This window comes from Chiloscyllium punctatum, chromosome 39 (genome assembly GCF_047496795.1).
Source record: "Chiloscyllium punctatum isolate Juve2018m chromosome 39, sChiPun1.3, whole genome shotgun sequence".
NCBI classification, from domain to species: Eukaryota; Metazoa; Chordata; class Chondrichthyes; order Orectolobiformes; family Hemiscylliidae; genus Chiloscyllium; species Chiloscyllium punctatum.
Window position 1 is genome coordinate 11049294 of NC_092777.1, and position 27740 is coordinate 11077033.

The 27740-nt window shown below is 46.0% G+C and overlaps 1 protein-coding gene across 4 annotated transcripts in view; it reads right to left on the bottom strand.

Moving 5' to 3' along the window:
- LOC140463813 (protein HID1) overlaps nucleotides 1-21761 on the bottom strand; it is a 101785-nt gene extending 80024 nt beyond the window's left edge. For all 4 annotated transcript variants that reach the window (XM_072558161.1, XM_072558160.1, XM_072558163.1 and 1 more), the window contains exons 1-2: nucleotides 21628-21761; nucleotides 3938-4087 (exon numbers count right to left, since the gene is read on the bottom strand). In XM_072558161.1, coding sequence (XP_072414262.1) covers nucleotides 3938-4087; nucleotides 21628-21693 — 216 coding nt within the window. In that variant the 5' untranslated portion in view covers nucleotides 21694-21761. The remainder of the gene's footprint in view (nucleotides 1-3937; nucleotides 4088-21627) is intronic.
- Nucleotides 21762-27740: the final 5979 nt, after the last annotated feature.

Below are 27740 nucleotides of genomic sequence, written 5' to 3' on the forward strand. Positions count from 1 at the left end.
CACTAACTTCCAAAGGAAATGAGATAAATGCATGAAGTGGAAATGTTTGAAGTTTGCACAGCTAAGGGTGAAGAGCAGCGGAGGGATACTAAGTGGATGGCTCTTAAAACAAGCAGGCAAGAAAATGATAGGTTCACGGCCTCCTTCAGAGCTGTTCAATTCTTCAAGTGACACATAGCTGTCAGAAGCACTTCAATGTTTACCACAATGGAAAGGAACAATGCAAATAGGTTCAGTACGAACGAGGAAGCCAGGGTAGTCTTTGTCAGGCTGCTGCACTCACAGGAGATGTACAGATTTGTGTCACTGGCTATGTGGCAAAACACTTAAGGCTTTGCCCAATGTCAGTAAAGAAGATCTGCCAGTCCACAGCGGGTTAAGCAACTATCAGGTAGCCTGTAGGAACCTTTCCTCACCACTTTCAAAAAAAGATGCATTATGCATTCATAGCATGATTTTTCAATTAGTCCCAATACTCCAAAGTCTGGTCACTGTTGTAGGTAAGTGGAGCAGTCTGATGTCACAAAGTTAGGAACGCAATGGAATATCAAAGGATTTTGCATGGTCAGGAAGGAGAGTAACATGACAGTAAGCTAACTCGGGATATAAACAAAATTGCAAGAGTTTTTGTTTTAAGATATCTAAAAATGGAAGAGGGGGGCAAGAGTGGACACTGGACCACTGGAAAATGAGGCTGGTGAAGTAGTAATGGGGAACAACGAAATGATGGAGGAAGTAACAAAGAGGATTGATGAGGGGTGAGCAGTAGATGTGATCTATATGGACTTCAGTAAGGCGTTCAACAACGTTCGCCCATGGGAGTCTGGTTAGCAAGGTTAGATCTCACAGAATACAGGGAGAACTAGCCATTTGGATACAGAACTGGCTCAAAAGTAGAAGGTAGTGGAGGAGGGTTGTTTTCCAGACTGGAGGACTGTGACCAGTGGAGTGCCACAAGGATCGGTGCTGGGCCCTCTACTTTTTGTCATTTACATAAATGATTTGGATGCGAGCATAAGAGATATAGTTAGTAAGTTTGCAGATGACACCAAAATTGGAGGTGAAGTGGACAGCGAAGAGGGTTACCTTAGATTACACCAGGATCTGGACCAGATGGGCCAATGGGTCTGAGAAGTGGCAGATGGAGTTTAATTCAGATAAATGCGAGGTGCTGCATTTTGGGAAAGCAAATCTTAGCAGGACTTATACACTTAATGGTCAGGTCAGAGGGAGTGTTGCTGAACAAAGAGACCTTGGAGTGCAGGTGCATAGCTCCTTGAAAATGGAGTCGCAGGTAGATAGGATAGTGAAGGTGGTGTTTGGTATGCTTTCTTTTATTAGTCAGAGTATTGAGTACAGGAGTTGGGAGGTCATGTTGCGGCTGTACAGGACACTGGTTAGGCCACTGTCGGAATGTTGCGTGCAATTCTGGTCTCCTTCCTATCAGAAAGATGTTGTGAAACTTGAAAGGGTTCAGAAAGGATTTACAAGGATGTTGCCAGGGTTGGAGGATTTGAGCTATAGGGAGAGGCTGAACAGGCTGGGGCTGTTTTCCCTGGAGTGTCGGAGGCTGAAGGGTGACCTTATAGAGGTTTACAAAATTATGAGCGGCATGGATAGGATAAATAGACAAAGTCTTTTCCAAGTGGTCAGGGAGTCCAGAACTACAGGTTTAGGGTGAGAGGGGAAAGATATAAAAGAGACCTAAGGGGCAACTTTTTCACACACAGAGTGGTATGGGTATGGAATGAGCTGCCAAAGGAAGTGGTGGAGGTTGGTACAATTGCAACATTTAAAAAGCATTTGGATGGGTATATGAATAGGAAGGGTTTGGAGGGATATGGGCCAGGTGCTGGCAGGTTGGATATCTGGTCGGCATGGACAAGTTGGATCAAAGGGTCTGTTTCCATGCTTGCATCTCTATGACTCTAACTGAATAGGTACTTTATATCAGTTTGTACTGTGGAAGACATCAGCAGCATACCAGAACTTCAGGAGAATCAAGGAGCAGAGGCACATGTAGTGGTCATCACTAAGGAGGTGGTGTTGGGAAAACTAAAAGGTCTTAAGGTGGAAAAAAATCACCTGGACCAGATGGACTACACCCTGTGAATGATTCTTTTTTGAAAATGACCAAATCATCTGCTTTTAAGTGGCATTCTTTGGAGGGGGCACGTTAGCCAGAGCATCAGAACAATATCAGCTCTTCTAACAGGCAGACACATTCACTTCAAATCTAAAGAATGCCACTTTGAACAGAGTCACCTCGTTCAGTCATGTATGGTAGCAATGGTTCAGATTATATGCTGAAGTGGCACTTGAATTTAGACACGAGAGGAATTACAACTAAGCCAAACTTTAGCTTTTGTTGACCATTGTACTGAAATACCAGAGAACAGACAAAATAATGTGTGTTAAAAACACTCAGTACTGCCAATAGCCTGCCCTCATCCCTGTTCAGCCTATGAATGCACTGCTTCCAATGACTTTAAACTGGACGGCTGATTCAGCCACCAATATACACACAACTTTTGGGGACGGAAGAAATTACAGACATACCCTGCTGGCCCAAAGATGACTGGGGGAAGGAACTGACCTGGCTGGGTGACAGTTCAGATTGGGGCAATCACATACTGGATTTGGGAGCTGGAGGGATTACTGAACAATGTTCCAAACACAGTGCAGTGACACAAGTGTGAGGTACATGTTTGTCCTGGATTATACCAAGCCTGCCTGTCTTCTAGACTGGTAAACTAACAGGGATAATTTCAAACCCTTAATACGCCAGTCTGAGCATATACTCGGCTTCTGACTGTACGATATCAGTACACGTGAAGGAAAAGGCAGTTCAAGAAATATAATTTCAATCAGTGTCAAAAAGAAAATTTTCTGATCAACCTGCTCAGAGATGTTACAACACACCTTTACAACAGGTAGGACTTGAACCTAGATCTCTTGGCTCAGAGGTAGGGACACTACCATGACCCGACAAATAGTCCCTTTCAACTGGTATTATGTTATTCTTAATTGATGACCGCTAAGTCCTTCCAGATTCAGCAATAAAAGGGGATAGTAATGAACAGCAGTTAATGTTTATTTGAAGATTGCACTTTATCCCATTCTCATTTAGGATGTCATAAGATGTACCATGTTTCATTTCCTAAATCATTAATATATTGCAGCTGATTAGCTACAAACTGTCTCCTCTCTCTCACTGAAAGTTCAGCGAGACTTGCCGACATTAGCTGAACCTCATCACCCACAGTTGAGGAGCGACTCTCACAGGGGTCCTCTTGGTAGTGTCCCTATCTCTGAACTGAGAGACCTGGATTCAAGTCCACCTGCTCCAGAGGTATGTCATAACATCTCTGAAAATGTTGATTAGAAACTATTCATTGCAAACAGCTTTAATTAGATTTAAAATGCACAATCTTTCTAAATCAAGGGCTGGTTTAGACAATGGTTTAAAAATATCTCTGTTTTGGCTAAGATTGAGATTTTGTCAAACCCAGTTGGGATGCGAATGCTAACGGCATATGCTCCAGAATAGTACGATTGGGATTGTTCTAAAAACTTGATACGAGATACAACAAAATTCCTGGGTCAATATTTAAATCAATACTGGAAACAATATCATCATAGCTTCATCTTATTCTGTGTTGAGGTAGTTTTAATCTGTATCTAACCCTGTGCTGTCCCCATCAAACACCACAAGGACAGGGACAATGTAGAGAAAGCTATATCTAACCCCATGCTGTATCTGCCCAGGGAGTGTTTCATGGGAACATTGTTGAGGGAGATTTATTCTACATCTAACTTGTGGTGTACATCTCCTCAACAGGGGTGCTCGAAAAGAGAAATAATTTGACTCACATGACAAACATTCCTCAGACAATTGAGCTCACAGTTCACAGGAAAGGACAGATGGTCTCCATACCTTATAGCACAGGGTGGCTAAGTTAGAGGGTGACTCCTCTCTGACTGCTCGGATCTCAGCTGCTGGCACCAAAGTGAACACGTCCTGGATAGATGTAGCCGTGTCAGCCCAGAACTGATCCCAGAATGCATCATCGGTGGCTTCCACTGGCTGCAAAATACAAGAAACAGCACGAGTTACAATAACATCAAACTGAACCACTCAACAGGGGAGCCAGGTTAATATTTTTTAGGTATGGGTTCTGATCCCATTAATACAGTTTGCGAAATTTGGATTCAACAAAATCTGGACTGAAGAGCTCATCGCATCCACAACGACTGTTGTAAAAACCCATCTGGTTCACCGGTCTTTTCAGGAATGAAATTAATCATCTTGACCTACATATGATTGCAGACTCTCAGCAACGCAGTTCATTCTGAACTGCCCTCGGGGCCTTTAGGAATTGGCAGTAAATGCTGATCAAGTCAGCAACACCCACTTCCCATGAACAAAGAATAAAGAACATAACTTGTTTTGGAGATTACTCCTTTAGTAGAATTCCCAAGGCATTTCACAACAGTATCTTCAAATAAAATCTGACACTGGGGGGAATAAGGTGATAATAGGATGGCTTAGACAAAGAGGTCAATATTAAGGAGAACCCTAACAAAGAACAGGAATCTGGACAGTGACATTTAGCGACACAAATCTCAGTTTACAGACAAGGCAGCAGAAGGCACGACCCCCAAAACTGAAAATTTGGGACATGCCAGAATTCAGAAGAGGAAGAGCACAGAGTTCCCAGAGGACTGGGAAAAGGTAAGCAGAGGGGTGAGGCCATGAAGGGATGCAAGGATTAGAATCTTAAAATTGAGGCGGAGCTAGACCAGAAGCCAGTGTAAGTCAACCTGCCCAAGGGATACTGGATGAACAGGACTCGCTGTGAATGAATCCTTGTTTCAAAGCCAATTGCACTCACCACACAACTGAGGAATTTGAGTGCAGCAGTCATCATTATTTCGGAAAACAATTTCATAAATTTGCCGCGGTATGCAATACATTCTCAGAATCACACCTCTGAGGCAGTTCAAAATTAAAATTAGTTCCTTGAACACAGAACAAGACTGGTTTTACAAAAGAAACTCCCAAAATAATCCAACAATGCCCAACCTAATGCTGTGCAACAACTTTGTCTTTAACATTTCACAATGTCCTAAATCGCTTCACGGAAATATAATCTGATGAAACCTGAAAGAGGTGGTATGACAACAGGGACTAAAAACAAACTGGTCAGAGAGATAGGTGTTAAAAAAGGAGAAGAGGAGAGGATTAGGGCGCAAAGTTCATAACATAGGCCTTACACAGCTGAAGGTATGGCCAGAGATGATGGGCAAATGGATCCACATGGTCCAGAGGGCCAGCACTGGAGACACACAAGAAGCTGCAGCACAGGGACATAGCGACGAGAGGGAGTTACAGAGCTAGGAACAAGTGAAATCACTGGGGGATTTGAAAATAAGGATGTAACTTTTCAACCTTTGGTGAAATGGAATACAACAAACAGAAACTCCCAAATGTCCCACACTAACAACTGTTACATATCTTAAATCAACAACTATTACGTGGATAGATTTAGCTCATTAAGACAGAATCACTGCACTTGTAATTACTAAAGGAGTGAAAACAGATAGAATTATGAAATGGAAATGGATTACAGCAGCAGTGGGAAATGTTTGAAGACCACCTTTACAGCAGCTGTGAAGGGCTAGGACGTGCAAGATGGAGAGATTCAACCAGCATGTTTTAATTCAGGAACAAGAGCAGACCATCTTACTCCTCAAAGCTGTTGTACCATCCAGTGAGAGAATAGCTAATCTGTGTTTAAACTCCACATTGATGCATAGACTCATGCTACTTTCCTTGGAGCAGAAAAGGCTGGGTGGGGTGGAAATCGGATCGAGGCGTACAAAATTACGAGGGGTAAAAGGAGCTACGAGGGGCATAGCTATACAGTCTTTTTCTTTCGGGCTGAATTGCTCCAGCCTGGGCAACATCCAAGTAAATCTTTTCTACGTCGACAGATGCAGAGTTGGAAAAGCGCGGCAGGTCAGACAGCATCCAAGAAACAGGAAAGTCAACGCTCACTCTCCTGCTTCTCAGATGCTGTCAGACCTGCTGTGCTTTTCCAGCTCCACAACTATGGACTCTGGCTTCCAGCATCTGCAGTCCTTACTCTCTCCAAGTCACTGAATCCGTTTTGCATCAGTTCCAGTGCGATCACATCCTTCCTATAGTGAGGTGACCAGAACTGCATACAGTACTCCAGCTGTGGACTAACCGATGTTCTACACTGCTCCTTCATAACCTCCCAGCTCTTGCATTCAAGGCCTCAACCAATAAACGCAAGCCCCCAATATGCCTTCATAACCATCCTAACCACTTATTCTGATGACTTCAAGGCTCCACATGCATGCACACCAAGGTTCCATTGATCCTCAGTGCTATCCAGAGTATTGCCATTCATTGTGTAATCCTTTACCTTGTTAATTCACCAAAAACCTCCCAAAGATAATCGAAACTTCAAAGATGATAAGGAGGGACGATCTTAAAATAATCACCAACACCAGAGAAAAATGTGCAAGGAAAGCAATTGGATCTAAAAGCTGACACCTCCCCCACACCTGATGGCCTTTATAATCATGCAAAAATCTGTCAATCCCATCCTAGGATCTTAAAAGCAATGGCAGCTGCACAGGCTCCAAGCTTCCAAAAATCCTTTGATTCTGGAAGAATTCCAGTGGATTAGAAAATTGCAAATTAAATGCCTTTATTCAAGAATGGAGGCACGGGGTGGGAGTGGGGTGGGAGTGGGCGGGGCGGGGGGGGGGGGGGGAAGAACCAGAAAAAAAGAAACTGTTAATCGGTTTGTCTAATATTTGTCAATGGGAAGATACTATAATCCATTATCGAAGTGGTTATAGTAGAATCTTTAAAAAAAACAAATCCTGATCAGTCAAAGTTAGCATGGCATTGCAAAAGGGAAGTTGTGTATAACTAATCTATTAGAGTCTTTTGACAAAGCAATATTCACAATATACTTGGATTTTGAAAAGGTATTTGTTAAGTTGACTCCTCAAATGGTGAGGCTCAAGAGCACATGTATCGGTGGCATAGTGGTTAGCACTGCTGCCTCACAGCACCAGAGACCCGGGTTCGATTCCCGCCTCACGAGACTGACTGTGTGGAGTTTGCACATTCTCCCCGTGTCTGCGTGGGTTTCCTCCGGGTTCCTCACATAGTCCAAAAATGTGCAGGTTAGGTGAATTGGCCGTGTGAAATTGCCCATAGTGTTAGGTGAAGGGGAAAACGTAGGGGAATGGGTCTGGTTGGGTTGCTCTTCAGAGGGTCGGTGTGGACTTGTTGGGCTGAAGGGCCTGGTTCCACACTAAATAATCTAACCTAAAACCCCTAATGTAGGGGTAATAGGGTATAAGAAATGGTTTGGCCAACGGGAAGCAGACAGTGGGGATAAGTGGGCCTTTCTCGAGGTGGCATGCTGTTTCTAGTGGAGTGCCAGAAGGGTCAGCACTGGTTTCTGAACTATTTACAATCTACAATGAGCATGTGAATGGAGCAACTAATTACATGGTATATGGTGGCTCAGTTTGATGACAGAAAGTAAGTTATTGAGAGGAGGTAGAGAAAGATTGCAAAGAGACACAGATAGGTTCAGTGACTGGTCAGAAAGTTGGCAGATCGAGCAGAGCTCGGGTAAATTTCAAGTTGTCCATTTCGGCAGAAAGAATGGAAAATCAGGATATCATTGAAATTGCAGCACTCTTTCAGAAGGACCTGGGTGCCCAAATACATGAATCACAAACGTTTATTATGCAGGTACGTAGAAGTGTTCACAAAGACAAATGGAATGTTGCTGTTTTTCCAAAGGGAATGGAGCATCAAAGGAAGGAATTTTTACTGCAGCTGTACAGGCCATTGGCGAGACTACATCCAGAATACCATGGACTGTTTTGGTCTCCTTATTTAAAAAGGTAAGAACACAGAAACTGAAATGTACAGCGTTGCGATGGACCCTTCACCCCATGATGTTGTGCCAAACAAGATGCCAACTTAAACTAATTCTTGTCCCTCTCTTTGGTCCATACCCCTCCATTCCTTGCATATTCATGTGTTTCTCTAAAGTCCCTTAAATGCCCCTATCGTACCTGCCTCCATCACCACCCCTGGCAGCGCATTCCAGACTCCTACCACGCTGTGTAAAAAAAACTTTCCCCTCTCACCTTAAATGCATGCCCCTTGGGAAAAAGATTCTGACTGTCAACCCTATCTATGCACCACCTAATTTTACAGGCTTCTATCAAGTCTCCCCTCAGCCTCTGCCACTCCAGAGAAAACAACCAGAGTCTTTCCAGCCTCTCCTTCCAGCTCATACCCTTTAATCCAGGCAGCATCCTGGTAAACCTCTTTTGCACCCTCTCCAAAACCATCCTTTCTATAAGGTGGCAACCAGATTTGAGCATACTACTTTGTGTGGCCGAACCAAAGTCTTATAAAGCTGCAACTTATAATCCTGACTCTTGTACTCAATGCCCCAACCAATAAAGGCAAGCATGCTATATGCCTTCTTTATCACACTATCTATTTGAGTGGATACTTTCAGGGAGCTATGGACTTCAACCCCAAGATCCCTGAAACTACTTTCAAAGCACTTCAGGGAAGGCTCACCCACCTCAGTCCTAGGATGAAAGGCTCATCCCAAGAAGAAAAATGTCAATTTAAACAAGGCGGTGTTAGATTTTTGATAGAGTCAGGATTATGAGGGATAGACTGAAAAGTGGAGTTGACATGCAACCAGATGAGCACGGAGATTACTGATGTAACAGGCTTGAAGGAGCAAATGGCCTATTCAAGGCTTTGTCATATTAACACCCAATTCAGAACAATACAGGGATGGGAGAAGAGGGGGACTGAGGGGCTTTATTGCTGATCCCAAACACAACATTACAATTAGAATCCCTGCAGTGTGGAAACAGGCCCTTCGGCCCAACAAGTCCACACCAACCCTCCGAAGAGTAACCCACCCAGACCCATTCCCCCTACCTTACATTTACCCCTGACTAATACACCTAACCTACACATCCCTGAACACAACGGGCAATTTAGCATGGCCAATTCATCTAATTTGCACATTTTGGATTGTGGGAGGAAACCAGAGCACCTGGAGGAAACCCACACAGACAAAGGGAGAATGTACAAATTCCAGACAGTCGCCCGAGGCTGGAATTGAACCCGGGTCCCTGGCACTGTGAGGCAGCAGTGCTAAACACTAAGCCACCAGGAAGGAGTTTAGCTTCAGTGCTCATCTTAGTAAATCTGCATCACAAATTACAATGCATCTAGAGTCAGTAAGAATCAAAAAATTCACAACAGTAGAGGGCCTAACACTGATGTTAAATCCATGCAACTGGTATATTTGTTTTATGATGTTACTGAACAATGAGAGAAAGATTTTTATTTACAGCGTCTTGCATGATCACAGGATGTTCCACAGATACAGCCAATAAGCAATTCTTAATTGCTTTTGGAAGTGTAGTCACTGCTTTAATATAGGAAAAACGACAAACATAATCCAATAACAGTTACTAAATAATCTGGTTTAATGATGTGCTGGAAAGATAAATATGAGCCAGGATACACAGAAGAACATCCTGCTCCTCTTCTCACGATCATGGGATTTTTTATGTTCACCTAGGAGTGTGGATCTCTCCTGACACACTCTCTCTTCAACACTCCATCTCTTCCTGCCTCTGTATTTTCAATACCACAAATGATGTTACAGTACACCTATGCAAAACAATGATTCAGACTCAGTTAGCATACAGACCAGAACACTACATTTTCAGAAAGACGCGATGAAGGCAATAGAGGGGTCACAGAGGATTCATAAGAATATTCCCAAGAATGAGGATTGTGTCCTGACTGACACACAAAGGATTTTGTTAGAGGTGTTCAACATCACAAGGTGGCTCAGTGGTTAGCACTGCTGCCTCACAGCGCCAGGGACCTGGGGTTCCATTCTACCTTCAGGAGTTTTCACATTCTCCCAAAGTTTGCATGGGCCATTCTAAATTGCCCATAGCATCCAAGAATCTGGAGGTGAGATGGATTAGCTATGGGAAATGCAGGATATGGGGCCGGTCTGGGTGGGATACTGTTTGGAGAGTCTGTGTGGATTCAAATGGACCAAATGGCTTGCTTCTCCACCACAGAGATTCGGTGATTCTCTGACAGAATAGGTATGGAGAAACCATGAAACTATGGTGGAAGGTTAAAAAACTAAGCACACAAATTTCAGGCAACTGCCAAAAAAAGGAGCAATTCAAGAAAAAAACCCACTCAGTGTGGCTGGGATCAGGAAAGCACTACTTAAGAGAGTAGTAGAGGCAGATTCAATCAAAGCAGTGAACAGTTATCAAAAGATTTAAAAAAGCAAAGGGTTATGGGGGAAAAGTTGAGTCAGGAGGACTGGGTGACTTGCTCTTGGAGAGCGCCAGTCCAGATGGAGCAGGCTGAACGGCCTTGGTCTGTGACATAAACATTCTATCATTCCATGGGAGGGTCACAGAATCCCTACAGTGTCCAACTAGGCACCCGGAGGAAACCCACACAGACACAGGGAGAATGTACAAATTCCACACAGACAGTCGCCAGAGGCTGGAATTGAACCCGGGTCCCTGGCACTGTGAGGTAGCAGTGCTAACCGCTAAGCCACCAGGAAGGGGTTTTGTTTCAGTGCTCATCTAGTCAACACTGAACCTCCAAAGAGTAATCCACCCAGACCCATTCCCCCTACTCTATATTTGCCCCTAATGCACCTAACCTATACATCCCTGAACCCTATGGGCAATTTAGCATGGCCAACGCACCTAACCCACACATCTTTACATTGTGGGAAAAAACCAGAGCACTGAAGAAACTCGGTCAGTATTGAGCACGTCCTAAGTGTGGATTTGCTGAGAGCTTCAATCATTAATGTTATGTTTCTGGTTTAAAAAGAAGTTGGACTTACACCAGTCTTTAAGGCGTAAAATATTCTAATTTGCTTTATCCGAACAACCCCAAGGCACATTAGGACAGATGACCAAGTTTGGTCAAAAACATGGTTTTAAAGGTGCACTTTGAAGGAGATCTGGGTGGAGTGATGAAGAACGGGGAGATCTACAGCTTCACACCTGACAGTCTGTAGCCTGCCATGTTATAGTCATTAACATTACAGATGCACAAGAGAGCAGAACTGGGGGAGCACAGACACCTGAAGGCATTGCAGAACTGAAGCAGATGATAAAGGGGTGAGACCTTGAGGAGTTTGAATGTGTGGATGAGAACTTTAAAACTGAGGCACTGTCAGATCACAAGCCTGTATGGATCAGCTCGCACAAAGCTGGTAGGTAAATCCAACTGCACACCTTAAGAAAGCAGGTATCACCCATTCACAAGGTGGTGTCAGCAGTGTGAAGGTGACCTGCCAGCACTCAGAAACACCTCAAGCCACTTTCATGTTCTGGTCATGGAGTGGCTGTACGCTGAAGCTGCCCACGTGGAAACACAGCTTTCTCCCCACTGACTGTCCCAAGTCCACAGAACGTACACAGCTAGCAGCTGCTAAACAGCTGGCACAATGTGGGCAAATTCAAAGCAGAAATCAATGCATCACATTGTGCAACCTAAACAGTTACTCACTTGACAAGAGAAGCCCTCTCACTGATGTCAGTGTTGGAGAGGAGGGAGAACAGAACAACACATTCACCTCCCAGTCGGCTCACATGGGTAAGGAATGATGACAACATTTGGCTCAGCTGGGAGACCCAGTCAGGCTGGACTGTGAATAATGGTCAATTGTTCCCCAGTGTCATCCACAGCCTGGTTCTGAGAGGGAGAGGGGGTACCCTCATCCACTGGAGATGACCCTCACCCACTGGAGGGAGGGGCAAGACTCTCCCACGTCCGCACCCACAGGGGGAGGGGGAAGACCCTCACATGTCCTCACCACTGGAGGGACCTTCACACATCCTCACCCACAGGGGGAAGGGGAAGACCCTCACATACCCTCACCCACTGGGGGTGGGGGCGCTGTGCAGACATGCTGACCCACCAGGGGCCAGCTCCACCAGGACATTCACCCAATATCCAGAGAAACCTAACACAGATTAATGCAGAAGATCAGAGATTGAGCAGGACAGCCAATCTGACAATTTCAGCAAGGTTTCGGATGTGGATTATTCTTCTATTTATGAATATAAAGACCAGGGTGGGGGGTGGGGAGGCTCTTCATGTGTGGCAGGAAGGGTCAGGCAGGATTGTACAATTTTCCCTTGCGTCATGGAAGGAGGACAGATGTTAATTAAATAACATCCAGCCTTCCGCTCTCCAGTGTCTGTGACACGGAACTACACAATCAATCCAAACAGCAGCTGGCACACAGCACCAGCAACTTGCTGTGACTGTGTGAAATACAGCACCTTTACACAGCGGGGCACAGCAGAAGCCGCTTGTACAGCCTGACAGGGGCACCCCTCCCTGCTGCTCTATGCCTCCATTTTCTTGCTCCTTCTGTGGACCTCTCCTGACTCTCACGAGGTTACATTTCAGGAGCAGTTGTGGGCACCTCTCATAACCCACTGCCCACAATGAGGCCTCACACAGTGAAGCGTTGAGTTTCCACTCAGTCAAACCTTAACATCACCAGAAATTACTAGAATGTCAAATCATGTGCATCCAACTATTCAACTCACAAGGTATCACATCTCAGCCAGATTGTGACACGCACACGGGTATGCCCTTTCAAACAGGAGTCAGTGGAGAGGTCAGGAGCAGGAACCAAGGCTGATTTTCCCTTTTCTAGCACTGAGCGCTGAAGCTCCTCAGGGAATTGTCCTGTGTAAACATCCTTAGCTGGTAAAGCAATGACTTTTCTATTCAGCAGAAGGTCAGAACTGGAGCTGTTCACTGACAATCACACAATGGCCAATCCCATTCAAATATCATAGTGATTCTGACACTGGAGACCATTCAGCCCATCAATCCAGTTAGCCTTATTCCCCCATGCTATCCCCATAACCCTTGAGTGTATTTCCAAATTCTCTTTGCACACATTAATTGTCTTCACTTGCAACCCAGTTGTGAGCAGTGAGTTCCAGGCCACTACCACACACAGTGTAAAGAGGTTCTCCCTTTAACAGAGAAGTAGCACAGGGTCTACAGAAGCTGGGTAGCATTCAGACTGAGGCTGAAGAGTGGTGAATCTATGGAATTCAATGCTATAGAAGGCTGTGGAGGACAGGTCATTGAGTACATTTAAGACTGAGATAGACAGGTTCTTGAATATCATGGGGATCAAAGGTTATTGGGAGAAAAAGGGAAATGGGGTTGAGAAACTTACCAGCCATGCTTGAATGGTGGAGCAGACTTGATGGGCTGAATGGCCTAATTTCTGCTCCTGTGACTTATGGTCTTAACATGACAAATGCCAACAATCAACCATTGACCTTCAAGAGACTTATCATTGGAAAGGTTCCCACTATCACCTCAGGTTCAGATTACAAGCAGCAAAATATGTTTATACAGCTGCAATAATGTTCAAGATGCTCAAAACATTTTTAAAAAAGCAGTTTGCTTAACTGCCAACCCTAAGACCAGACTCATCGTTATCACCGGTAATAATGTGGGTGTAAGGTGTACTATCTACAGGATAGAGCACAGCTACGTGCCAGGGTGAGTTCACCAACATCTCCCTTGCAAGGGGACCAGTCTCCCTCCCCCACCCCAGATGGCAACAGCAGCAACAGCTTAAACACTCTCACCACCAAATCATCACAGACAGCAATCTGACTTCATCGTCATCACTCGAGTCTCCTACCTGCAGTGATTCAGAAAAGGTGGCTTGCCACCACCTTTTCAAGATTACTGGGAATATAGTTGTCAGCAACACTGAACTCAAGATCAAAATTAAATCGCACCCTGGTGAACATTTTAGGATTGATGCAGAGGCATGAGGAGACTGATAGGGCAGTGGAATTATTGGAAAGAGAACAGGAAAGTGAGGTTAGTTTAGGATCGATAAGGACTGCGAGTTGACAGTGAGGAAGTAGGCAGTGGGATAGATTGGGATTGATGCAGGGCTATGGGAGGGGGAGACAGAGTAGAATCCCAGGCTTAGTTTAGGAATAACAAAGTGTGATTGGTTGAGGACAGGGCCAGTGGAATTAGTTTGGGATTAATGCAGAGCTTTGGGGACAGAGTGGGAAGGGATTAGTTTGTGATTGATAGAGGATGAGAAGAGAATAGAGTAATTGTATTAGCTTGCATTGACACAGGGTGATAGGGAGTGGGACAGTTTCAGATTGATCCTGGTTATGGGAAACACTCGAGATTGCTCAAAGAGCAGGCCCAGATATAAATCGGACACACTACACCGCTTGGTGGTCAGGCTGTATGGTTCAATAACTCTGATTTGTAGATTGGAGCTGGGTTTAACAAACACGCTACACCACAACAGACAAAAGCAAAATGACAGTAGAAACCTCAGACAAAAACACTTATTCAAAAAACTGTTGCTGGAAGGAAACGTTTGTCCAAGATGGACCAGGAAGCAAGTGATAGACATGGCTAAGCAACCCCACAACTAACAGTTTAGGCTTAAGCTCTGTTGTCCTGCCACAGTCATGAATGGTCATGGACAAATAAACAATTCACTAGAGGCCGCGGCTGACAAATATCCCCATCCTCAGTGATGGGTGAGCTCAAAACATTAGTCCCTATCAGGCCCTCGGTGACATGGATGAGTCTCTTCCACTCTCAGGGTGATTCTGTAAGGTGGCTGTACTGACCGATACAACTATCACAAGCTCTGAGGAGGATATTGTGGTCACGGGAAGGGGTGGGTGGGGCAGCACGCTCCTTTCGTTGTTTTCGCCTGGCCTCCGTTTTCTCCCGACAGCAAGTCTCGAGCTGCTCAATGCCTTCCCAGATGACCATCCACCACTTTGGACGGTCTTGGGCCAGTGATTCCTAGATATCCGTAAGAATGTCACATTTGAACATCAGTGCAAAAGGCAAGGCTGAAGCATTTGCACCAACCTTCAGCCAGAATTATCATGAGGACACTCCATCTTAGTCTCCCCCTGAGGTTTCCACCAACACAAGTGCCAGTCTTCAACATTTCAATTCATTCCACATAAAGATCAAGAAACAGATGAAGGCATTGGAAACTGCAATGGGGATGGGCTCTGACAACATTCTGGCAAGAGTACTGAATAGTTGTGTCACAGAAGCAGTCACGTCCCTTAGTCAAGTTAATCCAATACAGCTATAGCACTGGCATCTTCCCAACAATGTAGAAAATTGCCCAGGTATGTCCTGTGCAGAAAACGCAGGATAAATCCAAACTAACCAATTATTGCCCAATCAATCTCCTCTCAATTATCAAAGTGATGGATGGGACATTTAACAGTGCTATCAAGCACCAGTTGCATGGCAATGATCTGCTCACTGACACTAACCTTGGGTTGCTCCAGGGCCACTCAACGCCTGCCCCCATTTTACAGTCTTGGCTCAAACTTCGACACAAAGAGCTGAACTCCAGAGGTGAGGGAACATCAGGGCAGCATTTGACCCAATTTAAGAACAAGAGTAAAACTGGCTGTAAGAACTGGACAACATCCTCTGTGTTAAATACCATTCGTGCTACAGAAGTACCAGGCAGTGACAATCTCCAATGACAGAGAACATAACCATTTGCTGGATTCCCTACTATCCACGTCTTGGGGATTACCATTGGTCAGATGCTGAACAGGACCCGCCACATAAACACTGTGGTTACAACAGCAGGTGAGAAGCTGGAAATTCTGCAGTTTGTAGCTCACCTCCTGACTCCCCAAAGCCTGTCCATCCTCTACAAGGCACAAGTCAGAAGTATGAAAAAAGTACTTTCCACTTATTTGGAAGAGTGCAGCTTCAACAAAACTCAAGAAGCTTGATACCATCCATAGAAAGCAGCCCACCCACCACTTTAAACCTCTTAAGGATGGGAGGGCAAGGTTAAAATGTTTATTCCCTCATGGGATGGGGTCGTCATTGTCTAGACCAGCATTTATTGGCCATCCTTAAGACTCAACGACATTGTAGATCTAGAGTCACAGGTAGACCAGACCTGGGAAGGACAGTAGGTTTTCTTTCTCCAAAAGGAGGAAATGAACCGAGTGGAGTTTTTGTTTTAAAAATGACAATCAAACATGGTTACCATTAGGATTTTCTAGTTCAAAGTTCACCATGTGTTAATGTGTGATTCAAGCTCATGCACTGACCTGGGGTTCCAGACTGCTAGTCCAGTGACATTACCGCAACACCATTGCCTCCCTGATATCCTGCATCCTCTCAGCCCACTGTTATTGTCTGCATCAAGTGCCAGGCCAGACTGGGGCTCTGAAGGCACACCAGGTTATGATTAAGACAAAGCTGACCACTATGATACAAAACAGGGTCTCACAAGACAGAAGGCTGCCACAGAGTGAACAGGATTGATACAAACTGTAGTGATTGTAATGAAGTAGCCAGGTGGACCTCATGGAATACAAGTTCCCTAATTGGAGCTCTTAATTTAGTCCAATCAGGGAGCCCTGAATAAACATGAGTGTCAGAGGTTCTGTTCACTCAGAGCTAGGCTGGATCAGTGTTAAGGACTCGAGGTGGAAATAAAAGGTGACTTGTTGTCAGGATACTGGTGTCTGTGGAGTTAATTCACAAACAAATGTTTCTCCTTGTGGAGAAGAGCCCAGCTAGAAGCCATTAACATAAGACTGTAACCAGGAAATCAAAAAGAATGCCACTACTCTTTGAGCAATGTGGTTGGTTGAGTGTGGGATGGATGTATTTTGGGAGGTGGGAAATGGCACAGCAAGAATTTGAGAAGGAAGGGAACTGATGATTTTCTAGACAGGCTTAGATGATTAAAAAAAAGGCTCAAGTGTAAATACTGGCATGGACTGGTTGGGCCAAATGGCCTGTTTCTGTGCTTTATATCCTATCTAAAAGATATAATTCAAGTCCATGACAATTTATCTGAGCTCAGTTGAGTTAATAGTGGTTGAGGGATGACGTAATTGTGAGAGAAACTAAACCAGATATATGTCTTGAGTTTTGCTCTCAATCTTTATTCTGGCATGGATTAGAAGGAGTTAACTTAGAAATGCCTTCTTTTGAGGTAATAATTAGCACCTAATTCATCTCGTTTATTCCCTTTCTATCTCTAACCATTCCCCTCTGCTAGAGCCTGTTAATTAATAAACAATCTATATATTATTAAATAATATAGTAATTACTGTAAATATCCTTCATCAGTTGAATCCGAGAACTCTAGTTGAGACTGGTAGGGCCTGATCACATCGGTAAAACCTCAGGATAAATTATCACTTTCAGTTCACTCCCTATCAAGGGAGGGGTACTGCAAACATAATGTCCCCACAATATTCAAGCAGATTACTCATTCATCAAAGCCTTACATTTTATCAAGTGTTTTAACACAATGAGTCAACCTCTGACACTTCACAGAGGAAACAAAAAAGGAAAAATTCATTGAAGCTCCCAACTCACGGGGAATGTTTTAAGTGAAAGGTTCCCTCTCGCTGTGGTTACTTTCACAGCCACATGATTTGTTCAAATTGACATTGGTTTCTGGGCGCTCTCTCAGACCAGCAATGCTAACAGTTACAGTGACCAATCAAGGAACACTTCAGTTTGACGTCTTCACTGTTTTACAACAAAACACAATGCCACTTCTTTCCTCAATAGCAATCTGTCTTTTTGAATCCACTCTATCTGCCCCTTCAGTCTCTCTCCAACGATTGGGAAATGGAAATTTATGAAATGGGTGGCATGGTGGCACAGTGGTTAGCACTGCTGCCTCACAGCACAAGAGACCCGGGTTCAATTCCCGACTCGGGTGACTGACTGTGTGGAGTTTGCACATTCTCCCCGTGTTTGCGTGGGTTTCCTCCGGGTGCTCCGGTTTCCTCCCACAGTCCAAAGATGTGCAGGTCAGGTGAATTGGCCATGCTAAATTGCCCATAGTGTTAGGTAAAGGGGTAAATGTAGGGGAATGGGTGGGTTGCGCTTCGGCGGGTTGGTGTGGACTGGTTGGGCTGAAGGGCCTGTTTCCACACTGTAAGTAATCTAAAAAAAAACTAATCATCCAATCAATTACCACTGCCACTCTCCCAAACTACCTCTCATGCTCTCTCCAGGCTAGGCCTGAGCTTGCAACTTTTGTCTAGTTTTCTTTTTATTTCCCCACTCGTTGTCTTCAAGCTCAGTCTGTCCACTGTTTCCATGACATAATTTTCATCAACAAGGGAGTTAAGGATTCATTGGGACAGGCAGAACAGTTGAAGGCAGGTCACAACCAGGTCAGCAACGTTCCACCTCATCACCTCCCACAACATGTCCGCTGCCTTGGATCTGACACACTGCCTGTCCTACATCCACTACTGGATGAGCAAATATTTCTTCCAATCAAACATTCCCGAAGGAGAAAGCCATTGTCTGTCGTTCCTGCCACAGGCATTGTTCCCTCACCAGCCATCTTCACCTACAGCAGTGAAATTATCTGAGGATGAATCAAATTGTTTGCAACTGTGACATGACCTACTGACCATGAAATGAATGTTCAATCCCATAGCCAGCAGAGAATTTTCATGGCTTAACTTCATGACCAGAGCAGTGTCTGCATCTATCGCTGCCTCAGTTTGTCTACTACTGGACCCATATCATTTGTTACTTCAAATACACAGACTGGTAACACTTCATACTGTAATGCACAGCCAGACCTGCCCCCACCAGTACTGTACCCCAGTGTTGTACAGTGACAGACCTGTCCCCACCAGTACTGTACCCCAGCGCTGTACAGTGACAAATCTGTCCCCACCAGTACTGTACCCCAGTGTTGTACAGTTACAGACCTGCCCCCACCACTGTACTCCAGCATTGTACAGTGACAGTCCTATCCCCACCAATACGTACCCCACTGTTCCAGTGCACAAACTGTTCTCTCCAATCATCATTCAGGTTTACTGGATGTCTAAAACTGTATTGTGCCACTGAGTATTTTTGACAATTTAAATGACCACAGTGTGAAAATTCCCAGAGCCACTACTTAAGATATCACAGTAACAACTTTGTTGAATACTTTGTTTACACACAGCATGTACACATGATTAATACGGTTTATGTTGTTTCAGCAAATCAACTGAATCTGCACACCACATCTGAAAGGATCGCTAAACTGGCATTGGTCTGCACGCAATAGGTTATAGTCTCCTTCAGCAAGTGCTGCAGGTCACCAACTGGGACAATTTGACAATGCCTAAGAAGAGCTTCCTCCACCCCCAATCGGAAAACAAAATACAAGGGAGAAGATGTAAACTCCTGGTTCTGAGGTGACAGAGAGAGAGAATGGTAAGCAGGTTAATGTTTAAAGAAAGAACAATTCAGGCAAGTCCTCAGTGGAATGCTTTTGAAGTTTACTCACTTGTAGGAAGCAGCAGCCAATTCGCACACAACAAAGTTCCACAGTAATATGATAATAATCTGTTTGTTCAAGATTAACTCCCCTATTCGTCAGTAAATTAAAAAGCACACAACACCAGGTTATAGTCCAACAGGTTTATTTGGAAGCACTAGCTTTCATAGCGCTGCTCCTTCATCAGGTGGATATGGAGAATAAGACACAGAATATGCTCCATAACCACTTAATGAAAGCTAGTGCTTCCAAATAAACCTGTTGAACTATAACCTGGTGTTGTGAGATTTTTAACTCTGTCCACCCCAGTCCCATCAGGCTCCTCCGCTTTGTTATTAAATTATGTCATGAATTTTTTTTTACATCTGCCTCCAGGGGCCTCAATTTAATATCTCATCGACAAGACTGACCTCTAACAGTGTAGCATTACCTCAGTACTGTGGTGGTGCGCCAGTCTCTCATACGAGGTCTGTCTCTTGATTGCATTTCAAACCCACCACCCTACTGACGCAGTGCATTAGGAGAAAGTGAGGACTGCAGATGCTAGAGATCAGAGCTGAAAATGTGTTGCTGGAAAAGCGCAGGTCAGGCAGCATCCAAGGAGCAGGAGAATTGGCGTTTCGGGCATGAGCCCTTCACGAGCCCTGAAGAAGGGCTCATGCCTGAAACGTCAATTCTCCCGCTCCTTGGGTGCTGCCTGACCTGCTGCGCTTTTCCAGCAACACATTTTCAGCTCTGACTCAGTCCATTACCAAGGCTAACACTTGCTCCATTCACATTGACATAACACTAAACCAGAAACAAAGACAGGGCATAGGAGGGGTTTCCCCCATCAGTAATTGGGGTTGGACTATCTGCAGGGGTGACTGGTGGGGTTGGGATTGGGATTGGGATTGGGATTGGGATTGGGATGGCCATAGGAATTGGGTTTGGGGGTGGCTGTAGGATTGGGTTGGGGTTGGGGTGATTAAGGATTAGGATTGGGGTTGGGGTGGGGGGGTGACTGTCAGGATTGGGGCTGGGGTTGGGGTGACTGTCTGGATTGGGGCTGGGGCTGGGAGTGGGGTAACTGCAGGGATTGGGTTTGAGGTTAGGGCTGGGATTGGGGTAACTGCAGGGATTGAGGTTGAGGTTGGGATGACTGTCAGGATTGGGGCTGGGGTTGGCGCTGGGATTGGGGTAACTGCAGGGATTGAGGTTGAAATTGGAATGACGGTTGGGGTTGGGGTGACTGTCAGGATTGGGGTTGAGGTGGGGGCTGGGATTGGGGTAACTGCAGGGATTGGGGTTGAGGTTGGGATGACGGTTGGGGTTGGGGTGACTGTCAGGATTGGGGTTGAGGTTAGGGCTGGGATTGGGGTAACTGCAGGGATTGGGGTTGAGGTTGGGATGACGGTTGGGGTTGGGGTGACTGTCAGGATTGGGGTTGAAGTGGGGGCTGGGATTGGGGTAACTGCAGGGATTGAGGTTGAGGTTGGGATGATGGTTGGGGTTGGGGTGACTGTCAGGATTGGGGCTGGAGTGGGGGCTGGGATTGGGGTAACTGCAGGGATTGAGGTTGAGGTTGGGATGACGGTTGGGGTTGGGGTGACTGTCAGGATTGGGGTTGAGGTGGGGGCTGGGATTGGGGTAACTGCAGGGATTGAGGTTGAGGTTGGGATGATGGTTGGGGTTGGGGTGACTGTCAGGATTGGGGCTGGAGTGGGGGCTGGGATTGGGGTAACTGCAGGGATTGGGGTTGGGACGGAGAGGATGCTTTGGAAACTCCTTAGTGCCAGCAGGTGGAGAACAGACTGACAGAAAGTGCCAAAGGAGACTCCCCAAGATATGGAGTTGGGGGGGAACTGACAGTGAGCCCCCTCCCCCAGATACAGCCATCACCGGGGGGGGGGGGTAACAGAGAGCGATTGGGGGACAGGGATGGAGGGCTCGGGGGTGGGCACTGGGCCTCCGTCCCTGTCCGGGCTGAAAGCGGCTGCCCCTCCCTCCGGGCTCGGTGTGGGGACGGGGCCGGGGACGGAGCGGGGTCCCGCGGCCGGGACGGGTGAGGGTAGGGCGGGGGGGGGGACGGGGGACGGGGGACGGGTGAGGGTAGGGCGGGGAGGGGGGGAAGGCGGCCTACCTGCGTCTTGGTGGTGAGCTGGATCACCGCCTTCCTGAAGTGCAGCTTGGAGTCGCTGCTCCCCATCGTCCCGCCACCGCCACCTCCACCGCCACCTCCACCGCCTCGGCCCGAGTGACACCGGCAGCTGGAGAGAGAGAGAGAGAGGGGGAGGGACACGGGGAGAGGCCCAGGCCCCGGAGCAGGCCGCCCCGTCCCGCCCCCACACACTCGGAGGGCGGGAGAGTTAGGGTGGAGCGAACAGGGAGGAGGGAACAGGAGGGAGAGAGGAGAAAATAAGGATGGAGTGGGGGAAGAGAGAGTGAAGGGGGTAATAGATAGGGAGGGGGGTAATAGGGAGTGGGGGAAGAGAGAGTGAAGGGGGTAATAGATAGGGAGGGGGGTAATAGGGAGTGAGGGAGAAGAAGGATTTGAGGGAATAGGGTGGAGGAAAGGAGTGGAGGGGGAAATAGGAGAGAAGGAGAGGGATTAGGGAGGGTGGAGTATGATGAGGGTGGAATGGGGAGAAGAGAGAGGGTGGTAAGAGGGGAATGGGAGGAGAGAGGGAATAATACGAGGGAATCGGTGGGAAGGGGTAATGAGTTTGGGGGTCTATGTGAGGGGGGAATATGAGGGAGGAAAATATATGGGGGGGTATATGAGGAAGGGAGTGGAGAGTAGGAGAAAGGGGAGGAATATGAATTGTATTAGCCTTTGTTACAAAGCGGAAGCTGACCCCCCTCTGAGAACTCTCAGGGTGGCACGGTGGCTCAGTGGTTAGCACTGCTGCCTCACAGCGCCAGGGACCCAGGTTCGATTCCAGCCTTGGGCAACTGTCTGTGTGGAGTTTGCACATTCTCCCCATGTCTGTGTGAGTTTCCTCCGGGTGCTCCAGTTCCCTTCCACAGTCCAAAGATGCGCAGATTAGGTGAATTGGCCATGCTAAATTGCCCATAGTGTTCAGGGATGTGTAGGTTAGGTGCGTTAGTCAGGGGTAAATATAGGGTAGGGGAATGGGTCTGGATGGGTTACTCTTCAGAGGTAAAAACAATGACTGCAGATGCTGGAAACCAGATTCTGGATTAGTGGTGGTCAGTAAGGACTTGCTGGGCTGAAGGGCCTGTTTCCACACTGTAGGGATTCTATGATCTATGAACTAAAACCAGGCACCCGAAGAAAAGCACCTCATGCCATAATCTGTAGAAGGCGTGTATAAAAGCGATGTAACCTGCTTTTCAGCAACTTCTACTGATTAAATAAAAATAAATCTCCGATACTCACTTTAAAATCAACAAGTAACAAGTTATTTATCTAACTCTAACAGTAAATAAATTAACTGAACAATTAACAAATCCAAATAAATCCCTACTGACTACTAACAATTTCCGAATAAAGCAAGATTCTATGGTATACTGTTCCAATAAATATAATTCCCACTCATATATAAAGAAATAAATTTAGTCTCTCTGAATTACAGCCAGGTTACGTGTCTTCCGCAATGTTCATGCCTTCTCCACTGATTCTTCTGTCAGGAATTCGATTAGGTTAGATTAGGAATGTTAAATGGTTGTGCTGTTGGTTCCATTATTATTTAGATGATGCTTTCTCTGAGACATAGAGGAGGCAGTGAGAGCCAGCAATTCTCTCTGGAGAGCTGACAGCCGTTAGCTCTGAGGTCTTTGTCCAACTGACCCTTCTTTTTATTACCGTAATGACATATCAATATTTTTTACAATAGGATTGGTCCTGTGTTATCAAAACTATCAGTCTTAAATTTAATAGGTTTTTGGTATCTGAGTACCTGGTTCAAATTGATTTGCTACATTCAAAAGCCAGATGTCTTGATAAAAAATAACGGTTGCTTGCCTTGCTAACTGTACGGCCTTTCGATACAAATGAGGGTGCTCTCTGTGTACTTGCAAACTTTCAAGCTGCTGCTCACAGACATCCATTTTGAATCTAAAGCACAGAAAAAGCACATGATCTTTTAAAGGGACCATGCAATGCTTTCCCTCCTCCCCCAGCACTTTACAAACACCAAATTCTAACTTTCTGCCTCTCATTCTACAAGTTCTCTACCCAACTTCGCAACACTTTATTGTCACATGTATTCAAATAAGTACAGTGAAAAGTGTACAAGTCACTGCTTATAGTGCCATCTTAGTTGCAAAGGTCTCTTGATACATTTTGGATGGGGTAGGGGGCAGAATATGAGGGAGGAGGAATGTAAGGTGTGAATGGGAGGGAGGGGTGGAGGTATGAGGGAGGGAGGAAGATGGGGAGGGAGAATAGTGAGGGAAGAAGGGGAATATCAGGGAGGAAGGGCGAATATGAGGAAGGGAGGGGGAGAGTATCAGAGGGATATGGGGTATGGGGGAATATGAGGATAGAGGGAGGGAATATGGGGGGTACGTGAGGGGAGGGGAGGGGAAATAGGATGGGGGGAATATGAGAGGGATGGAATAATTAAGGGTGAGGAAAAAGAATTAGAGAGAAGGCATATCAGGGAAGGGGGAAATAGGAGGGAGAGAGGAAAAGGAGGGGGAAATAGGGTGGGTGGGGGAGATAGGAAGGAGGAGGAGAATAGGTGGGAGGGGGAGAATATAGGAGATGGAAATATGAGGGCTAGAGAAAATGAGGGGTATATTGGGGGGAATATGAACGGGGATGTGAGGGAGAGAGGTGTAATATGTAGGGGGATATGAAGAAGATAGGTGTAATATGAAGGGGATATGGGGGGGTGGAATATGAAGAGGGATATGGGGGTGTGGAATATGAAGGGGGATATGTGTGGGGGGGGTGGAATATGAAGGGGGATATGGGGGTGTGGAATATGAAGGGGGATATGAGTGGGGGGGGTGGAATATGAAGGGGGGGATATGAGGGAGAGAGGTGTAATATGAAGGGGATATGGGGGGGGGGTGGAATATGAGTCATAGAGTCACAGAATCATACCGCACAGAAACAGACCCTTCGGTCTATCCAGTCCATGCTGAATATCTCCCAAACTAAACTCGTCCACCTGCCCGCTCCTGACCCATATCACTACAAACCTTTCATGTATCCATCCAAATGTCTTTTCAACGTTGTAACTGTGTCCACATCCACCACTTCCTTTGGAAGTTCATTCCACACTCGAACCACACTCGAACCACCCTCTGTGTAAAAAGATGTGCCCCTCGTGTCTTTTTTAAATCTCTCTCCTGTCACCTTAAAAATTTCCCATTCCAGGGAAATGACAATTACCATAAACTCTATCTATACCTCTCATTATTTTATAAACTTCTATCAGGTCACCCCTCAACCTCCTACGCTCTAGTGAGAAAAGCCCCAGCCTTTCTTGATAACTCAAACTTCCCGTACCTGACAACATCCTGGTAAATCTCTCCTGAACCCTCTCCAGCTTGACAATATCCTTCCTATGGGGGGGGGGGGGGGGGGGGGTTGGGGGGGGGGAAGGGGAGGGAAGATTAGCAGGGAGGGGGATGGAATATGGGGGGGCAGTATGAGGGAAAGGGGAATGGGGAAATAGGAGGGAGGCAGGATGAAAAATGTGGTAGGGAGGAGGGGATTATAAGGCGGAGAATATGAGGGAGGGAGGGAAGAAAGACAGAATATGTGGGAGAAGTGTGGGGGAATGAGGGAGGGAAGGGGGATGGGAGGGAGGAGGAAAATATGTGGGAGGAATAGGGGAATTTGAGGGAGGGAGGCATATGAGGGACAGGAATACGAGGGAGGTGAGAATATGAGGGAGGGAAGATGGGAATATGAGGGTGGGAACGGGAAATATGAGGGAGGCAGAGGAATTATGAGGGCAGGAATATGAGGGAGGGTAGGATATGAAAGAGGGTGGGAATATGAGGGAGGGGGACTCATGAGGGAGTGAGAGGAAGTATGAGGGGACATATGATGTAAATAGACAGGAAAATGCGGGGGAGAAATTTGAGGGGTATGTGAGGAAGGTGAGGATGAATATGACGGAGGGGGGATATGTGGGAGGAACTGGGTGAATATGAGAGAGGAAGAAATAAGATGTAGGGTGGGGGAAACATGAGGGATGGAATATGGAGGGAGGGAGAATATGAAGGAGGGAGAATATGGGGGGGTGGAATATGAGAGAGGGGAGAAGGGAGGGGAATATGCAGTGGGAAGTGGAACTATGGAGAGGAGGAATCTGAAGGGTGAATTGTGATGGAGGGGGGAATATGAGGGAGAAGGGGGGAATATGAGGGAGGGAGAAAGGAAAAATGATGAAGGAAGTGGAAATACGAGTGAGAGGCAGACTATGAGGACAAATATGGGGGACAGTGTGGATGAATATGAAGAGAGAATATAAGGGAGGGGAACATGAGGCAGGGAGGAATAGGGAAATATGAAGGTGGGGAAAATATGAGGGGGGTGGGGAAATATAAGGGAGGGAGGGGGAATACAGGAGAGGAGGGATATGGGGAAGAGAATATGAGGGAGGGAGGGACAAATATGACATGGAAGAGGAAGTATGATGGAGGGAGTATGATGGAGGGAGTATGAAGGAAGGTGAGATCATATGGGGGAAGGATGGAATATGAGAGGGGAGGAGGAAATAGGAGGGCGGGAGGGGCAGAATAGGAGAGTGGGGTGAATATGAGGGAAGGATGGGGGAATATGAGGGAGGGGAGAGAATTTGAGGGGGAAGAATGGGAGGGAGGGAGAGAATATAAAAGGGGGCAGAATACAAAAGAGGATGGAGATATGCAGGAGGGAGGGAGAAACATGAGGGAGTGAGAGGAAGTATGATGGAGGAAGGCATATGAAAGTGAGAGGGAGAAAAATGTCGGGGAGAAATATGAGGAGGTATACAAAGAAAGGAAGGAGAAATATGATGGAGGGAGGGGAAAATATCAGAGATGGAGAAACATGAGGGTGGGGCAGAATATGGGGAGGGGAGTGTGAGGAAGGGAGTAGGCATGTATGAGGGGGAATATGACGGATGGAGGGGGGAATGTGAGGGAGAGGGGCAGAAATATGAGGGAGCATGGAGGGAAGGAGAAATACGATGTAGGGAGGAAGGGCATATGAGAGAGGGAGGGATAAATATGAATGGGGGAAATATTAGGGAGGTGTGGAATATGGGGGGAGTTTGAGGGAGGGGGTGGAACGTAGGAGGAATAGGAGGGCAGCAGAGAGAAATATGAGGGAGGGAGGGAGGGGAATATTAGGGAAAGAATGGGTGGAGAATGGAAGGGGGAAGAATATGAGGGATGGAGCAAAAAAACGTGGGAATGGGCTGGGAATATATGGAAAGAATGATCGGGGGTAGACGAGTGTGGAGTGATTGAGTGAGATTGGGGAGGAGTGAGAGGACAAACAAGGAAGAGAAGATTGTTGGGAAGAAAGAGTAGGAGAGGATGATGGAGGAGAGAGAGAATGAGGGGGGGAAAGCAAATAGTGAAGTTAATGAGAGAAAATCAAGGAAAAACAGAGACAGGGAAATAAGCTAAAGGGTAGCATGGACAGGGGAAGCAACAGACAGTGGGAGAACCCAATGAGAAAGAATGGGCAGATGAATTCAGAAACAGTAACAAGTGAGGCCATTCAGCCTTCAAGCCTGTGTGTGGATTCCAATCTATCTACCCTACTTGGTTCTATAATCCTCAATACGCTTGCCTAACAATACTGTAAAAATCTCCATTTTGAATTAGTCCATTAACTGTTGGTAACTTTTTTAACAGAGAAAGATTCAGATTTCCAACCCCGTCCTGTGTGAAGAAGTGCTCTGTGATATCACCGTGAAAGACCTGGATCAAGTTTTAAAGTTATCTTCCTTGTTCTTGAGTCTCCACTGAAACTGTTGCTTTCTATTTTTCCTACCAAATTACTTTATTGTCTGAAACACCTTGATTAGATTACACTCAACTTATATTCAAGGAAATACAAGGGTGATATGGTGGCTCAGCAGTTAGCATTCCAAGTTCAATTCCAGCTTCAGGCAGCTGTCTGTGTTTGCATGTTTTCCCCATGTCTATGTGGGTTTCCTCCCACAGTCCAAAGATCTGCTGGTTATGCGGATTGGCCATGCTAAATTGCCCCTTTGTGTTCCAGGGAAGTTCAGGCTAGATGGATTCGCCATGGTAAATGCACAGTTTGAGGTGGGA